Consider the following 6411-nt stretch of genomic DNA (forward strand, 5'->3'; position numbering starts at 1 on the left):
AATTTTCCTTATACCTAGATTTATTAACTCTATAAGTGCTAGTATACACACAAGTTCCCTTTCCTTGTAAATCTCCCAACGTTACAGATGGGTTTTTGGTTCCCCAAGGGCAAATAGTAACATTCGGAGATGTTACATTCCTAATAGCAGTTTGATCTGTGCCAAGGTTAGCAATGACACCAAGTCCTACATAATAAGGTGGGGCAGGGTTCAGACAAAACCAACAATCCTTTGTAGCATTTGAGTTACTGTCATTAGCAAACTTATAAACATTATTCAGCATGGTCAAGACAGATTCAGGAGTATCCCTGGGGGGTCTATAAGGCTGTCTAGGTCTATGTCCTTTGTTGGCATTATTAGTGCTCCTAGTAATTGCTGACTGTGTAGGAGTTAAGGCGTTTAACCCTCCGTCATTAGGCCTAACAGGACCTAGAACTAACGGTGGCATCCTGACAGGCTTTTTCTGTATTGTTATTAACACTCCAGGATCAGTTCCAAAAACATACAACCTTAATCCCCAGGTTTTTCCAATCACCCAAGATGGATCTTCCCAATTTTTGACAGTAAAAATGACAGGATTGCATTTCCCTGCTGTGGCACAGGAAGACTGACTAGGTCGTGTAAGAGTCAGAAAGGGGTCTGTGTTCTTCCAAGGGGCTATGGTTTCACAACCCCAATGGCCACAATAATATTGGTTTAGCTTATGGCAAGTGCTTTGGCCTTCTCTGGGACACATATATAACTGTACTTGTTGAATACCTCTTTCTTTGTCCTCCCTGCCACAACCATACCAGGGGTCAGATAAAAAATTAGCATCACTTATAAAATTAAATTTCTTTCCTAATATATCACACAAATCCACATGAAATGTAGGCTGGTACATAGTCTGGTTTACTAATATGGGAATGCCCATTTCTGATTTAATTAATTCCCATTTAGCCTGTTGAGGTTGATGAGGGTTCCCTTTTACATTATTGATAACAATTAACCCAATTATAATCATTCCCGCGAGAGTCTTATCTTGAGTGGATCCTCTGTGGGTGTTGCCTTCCATTTCTCTGTCTCCGGGGGAGGTTGAGCTGTCTTAAGGCGGGTATGGTGAATCCAATGTCTTTTCCCTGCAACCTCGACAGCTGTTGGTGTGGTTAGAGTTACTGGAAACGGACCATCCCACCGGGGCTCTAGGCTAGCAGACTGGATCTTCTTTATCCACACCCAATCACCTGGATGATGTGGGTGAGGTTGTGATGTCCCCGGAGTCGGTCTAGCAGCTTTAATCAAGCCCTTGACTTGATTTTGGGTTTGTTGCAAGGCCTGTAGAGACTTAAGGAGACTTGTATTATTACTTATTGTAACCTTTTCAATTCCAATTTTAGGGAGTAAAGGGGGAGGTCTCCCAAACATTATTTCATAAGGGGAAATTCCCATAATATATGGAGTACACTGGGCCCATAACAAAGCAAAAGGAAGAAGGCTCACCCAATTCTCCCCAGTTTCCAGCTTAAACTTAGTTAAAGTTTCCTTAAGTGTTCTATTCATCCTTTCTACTTGTCCTGAACTCTGAGGTCTGTAAATACAATGTAATTTCCAATTGATCCCTAATACCTTAGCTAACATTTGACTTGTTTGGGCAATGAATGCCGGGCCATTGTCGGACCCCAATGATAAGGGCAAGCCAAATCGAGGCACTATTTCTGTAATTAATTTCTTAGCTACTACTTGTGCAGTTTCCTTCTTTGTGGGGAAGGCCTCAGTCCATCCAGAATAGGTGTCAATGAATACCAGAAGATATTTAAATCCAAAAGTGCCAGGAGCAACTTCTGTAAAGTCCACTTCCCAATGCTCTCCAGGAGCTTGTCCTCTTAATCGAGTGCCGATATTTTCCTTTGGGATGGGGCGAGAGTTGACCTGTGCACATATTGGGCATCGTGCACTCACATCCCGAGCCTTTGAGGTTAGTCCAGGAATATAATAGTCTCTTTTTAGCAGTTCGATTAATTTAGTTCCTCCAAGATGGGTAGCGTTATGCATCTGGCTAATTAAGGTGTTACCAAGCGCAGCAGGGAGGACTGGCCTTCCATCTGGAATCCAAAGCCACCCATGTTCAAACTTCTCGTGCAGTTGCTTCCCCAACTCTATATCTTGGGGGCTATAGTTTGGAGCCTGTACCAAGGGGGGCACAAGAAGGGTACCAATTATGACATTAGTCCCCACTGGTTTTCTGGCTACTTCCTTTGCTGTTTTATCTGCCAAGCGGTTTCCTTTTTCTACCGCTCCTTCCCCTTTTTGATGGCCGGGGCAATGGATGATAGCCACTTTCTTAGGTAGCCAGATAGCCTCCAAAAGAGCCAAAATCTGCTCCTTGTTCTTAATTTTCTTTCCCCCTGATGTCAATAGTCCTCTTTCCTTGTACAGGGCTCCATGTACATGTGCCGTTGCAAAGGCATATCTACTGTCAGTATAGATGTTTACAGTTTTATCCTTTCCCCACCGTAAAGCTTGTGTTAGAGCTATAAGTTCAGCCCTCTGTGCCGATGTCCCATGGCTTAGGGCCTGTGCCCATATCACATTCCTGACTGTTACTACAGCTGCCCCGGCATACCTTACTCCATCGGATACAAAACTGCTTCCATTGGTAAATAATACGGCATCCGGATTAGGCCACGGCTCATCCTTCAAGTCTGGCCGTAGTCCAGTTACCTGCTCAAGGTGCTGAACACAGTGATGCAATGGAGCCTGCGGGTCATCATCCGGGAGCAGTGTGGCAGGGTTCAGGGCTGCAGTTTTCAAAAACTGGGTCTGTGGGGGATTAAGCAACAGTACCTGGTACTGAGTAATCCGGGCGTTGGAAATCCATCTTTCAGGAGGGCTGCGCAGCATGGCTTCAACTGCATGTGGAGCCACAATTTCAATATTTTGGCCCAAGGTCAATTTTAAAGCGTCTTTGGTCAATATAGCAGTAGCAGCTAGTGCTCTCAGGCAACTAGGCCTTCCTCCACCCACCGGATCTAGTCTCTTTGAGAGATATGCCACTCGTTGCTTAAATAGTGGCTTTTAATTTCTGGAGCAAATCTCTTCCAAGCAAAGGAAAAGGACATTCAGGCATAACTAAAAACGAATGCGTGATGGTTCCCTTTCCCAAGTCAGTAATTTTTGCCTGTGTCCATGGGTATGCCTTCCTTTTCCCAGTGGCTCCTTGAATTACAGTCTTTTCTTTGGATAACAGACCAGCAGTTTCTGTTAAAACTGAGTAAGTTGCACCAGTATCAGCTAAAAAGTTCACAGGTTTGCCCCCTACTTGTAAAGTTACCTTGGGCTCTCGGGGGCTCATTAGATAAGAGCCCTGACGCCCCTATTCATCTTCCAAAAGAATGAGGGGCCTTTTTTCTTCTGACCTCCTGGTTGCTCCTTTTCAGGGCACTCATTCTTCCAATGTCCTTTCTTTTTGCAAATAGCACATTGGTCTCTTCCTAGCGTAGGTTTTCTATTTTGGCCTTCTTCGTTGCTAGGTCCTCCTCTATGGTTAGGGTTTTTTTTTTTTTCCAAAGAGGTCGGTTTCCTTGTTGTCCCACAAACATGACTTTTTGCACACCGTCCCTATTGTTAAAGACCTTCTGAGCTATTTCTAATAATTTGGATAAATTTTCTCCCTCAAAACCTTCCAATCTCTGTAACTTCTTTCTAATGTCAGGGGCCGACTGGCTAACAAAGGCCAAATTAATGGCTCTTCTATTGTTGGGGTCCTCCGGGTCAATAGGTGTATATAGGCGGTAAGACTCTAATAGTCTTTCCAAGAATGCTGCAGGTGACTCGTCCTTAGTCTGAATTACTTCACTTACCTTGGACAGATTTATTGGTCTACGTGCAGCAGCCCGGAGTCCCTGTAGCAGAAACTGGCGATACCTTAGGAGAGCCTCCTTACCTTCATCTGTATTTGGATCCCACTGGGGACGTTGAGTCGGAAACACAGCCTGTAACCTGGTTAAGTCTGCTGTAGGCTGCCCATTTGGGTTTGTTACTCCTCTAGCCGCCTCCCGCAAAATTCTTTCCTTTTCTTCAGTAGTGAATAAGACCTGTAAGAGCTGTTGGCAATCATCCTAAGTGGGCTGATGGGTAAAGAAAATAGACTCTAAAAGGGAGGTTAGTCCTTGTGGTTTCTCTGAAAAGGATGGCGTTTGCAATTTCCAATTATATAAATCACTAGTACTGAATGGCGAGTAGATGACAGTAGGCTCACCGCCACCTCCTGCAATCACCTTCAATGGGGCTTGAACAGATACTGGCTCTTTTCAGGGAGGTTGATCAGGGGAAGGTGGCCTATGATCCCTAGACCGGGTTACAGGAGGTCCCGGTCCCTCCGGAGGAGGACGTCTACCCCCATTTCCATTATAGGGTGGCGGATACCAGCCATCCTCCGAGGGAGGTCCCTGCAACACCAGTGGGGGCTTCTTAAAACCCTGGGGTATGGCTGCCATTACAGTAACGGGTGCACGACTGCAACTCTGTAAGTATTTAGGGGCATCAGAAACAACATCAATCCAAACATCAACATAAGGAATTTGGTCGGGATGCCCAGGTTTTCCATAAATCACACCTCGAACCCGGAATGCAGTCTGCATGTTAAATGATCCCTCGGAGGGCCATCCTACTCCGAAGGTCGGCCAATCTAATGGACAAAAGCGCTGCAAATCAAAAGGGGTTACTGAAGCACCATAGGCCCTTGCCCTACGACGAAAATCTTTAAAGTTGTTAAGCATGCACTGTAACGGAGTTAGTTTGCCCTGTGATTGTCCCATAGTTCCACAATAAAGCACACGAAGCAAAACAAAACAAGACAGACACAGACTAACAAACCAGAACAGGACTGAGAAAACTGTCGTCACAGTCTCAGTCGACCGCCGACTTACTTGTCGCGTCCGACGTCCGCACGGTCCCTGGGCCCCCTACCAGAAACTGCCTCAGCACTCCCAGGATCGTGCTCCGCAAAGCGAGAAACCACAGGCGGCGGGCTAGGGCAAGTGCCCTAGAGGCCTCCCCAACCGCAAATGGTCCAACGCCCCGGTGCACTGATCAATTTTCCCACAACGAGAAGATCTCGCTGGGGCCTCCAAATGTTGTGTCCAGAATAACCAGACCCAACTTGAGTGCTCTTAACCAGGAGACAGTTTATTAGCCGGCGGCTGTCCTTGCAAAGGAGCAGCCTCGAAATGCCAAGATACAAGGTTTTTAAGCCCCAAATCCTATTCCTCATTCTGTCTTAAACACAAAGGTCCATCTTTCTCCTATTCACTACCTGTCAACCCACTGGTCAGGTGTGCAAGCGGGAAGTACAGAAGCAGAAAGCTTGTGTTAGAATGTTATGTTCCTATGGGTGATTGCCTATGTTCCCATGGACAATGGCCAGTGTTCCCATGGGCGATGGCCAAACAGTAATTTTCAGCTTATATACAATTGATTATTTTTCATGCCACGCAAGCAAGCAGGGTTACACAGGCTAAAATTGGCAGTTAGCGTATGAGCTCATTGTTACAAGTTTCATGATTAACAGAATGTGGTTAGGGGTTCCAGAAACTAGGCCTAAGTTATAGACTTCTTTTGTCCAGTTTCAGGTTTTAATTATTCTTTAACCCTTTCATATTTCAGCGGGCCATTACAAGTCCTAGAGGGCAGACTTTAAGTAATCAGGAGATAACTGGTAAAACTTGGGTAAAAGGACTAGCAGTTTTTGAAACTTCAGATTTTCAAAGATATAATAAATGTTCTTGTGTATGATCATATTAAAATTTCTAGTTAAAACTTCTGATTGGAAGTAGAATATGGAAATTAAGAAATGGTAACTGTAGTTGTATACTTAAGAGCTCTTCTTTCTATAAAAATTCTTTGCTACTAACTGATAATAAAAATTTTGCCGATACACTTGCACACTTCATGGCTTTAGAATATAGTAGATAACCAGAGAATTTAGAATGTGGTACATTAAATACATCAGATTTTCAGATCAATTGGCCGGCTTTCTGCCTAGGGAGGCAGTATGCATAGGGAAACATGAATATATGGAGGCCGTGGGCTTGAGATCTTGTCTGTGATTGAGTAAAATTTTAGAATACACTAACACGCATGATTCTTGATTTTCATTGTAAGGAAGTCATCAACTTGATAGACTATAAATTTCTATTTAAACAGAAAATAATTTAAATACTTCAGAATACATCAGATAAAACTGAAAAATATGAAATAAAAGAATTAAATTATTAGGTAAATAGATTACTGGTGACTTGACAAACTTATGAACTCCGAGCTGAAAAACATTTTGGTGTAAATTACTACATTTATAAAGCAATAGTATATTCCTTTTTCCTCATGTCTTACTAAATGACAAAATAAACTGCACTTGAAAAAATCCAAATAATA

At 43.7% G+C, this 6411-nt stretch overlaps 1 protein-coding gene across 1 annotated transcript; it reads right to left on the bottom strand.

Annotated features, from left to right (window-relative positions):
- Nucleotides 1-285: 285 nt before the first annotated feature.
- Nucleotides 286-3943, bottom strand: LOC111735726. The gene is made up of 3 exons (XM_023527182.1): nt 3923-3943; nt 1988-2799; nt 286-379 (listed from the first exon to the last, which is right to left on the bottom strand). The coding sequence occupies exons 1-3, from the start codon at nt 3926-3928 to the stop codon at nt 286-288; spliced, it is 912 nt and encodes a 303-aa protein (XP_023382950.1). The 5' UTR covers nt 3929-3943.
- Nucleotides 3944-6411: the final 2468 nt, after the last annotated feature.

Source organism: Pteropus vampyrus, unplaced genomic scaffold, assembly GCF_000151845.1.
Source record: "Pteropus vampyrus isolate Shadow unplaced genomic scaffold, Pvam_2.0 Scaffold1000005944, whole genome shotgun sequence".
Classification (NCBI taxonomy): Eukaryota; Metazoa; Chordata; class Mammalia; order Chiroptera; family Pteropodidae; genus Pteropus; species Pteropus vampyrus.

Excerpts from the sequence above, each read along its gene's own strand:
- LOC111735726 (XM_023527182.1), bottom strand. Across the intron at positions 380-1,987 it reads GGAACTAAATTAATCGAACT|TCAGCAATTACTAGGAGCAC; the intron begins GCTAAAAAGAGA and ends ACTCCTACACAG.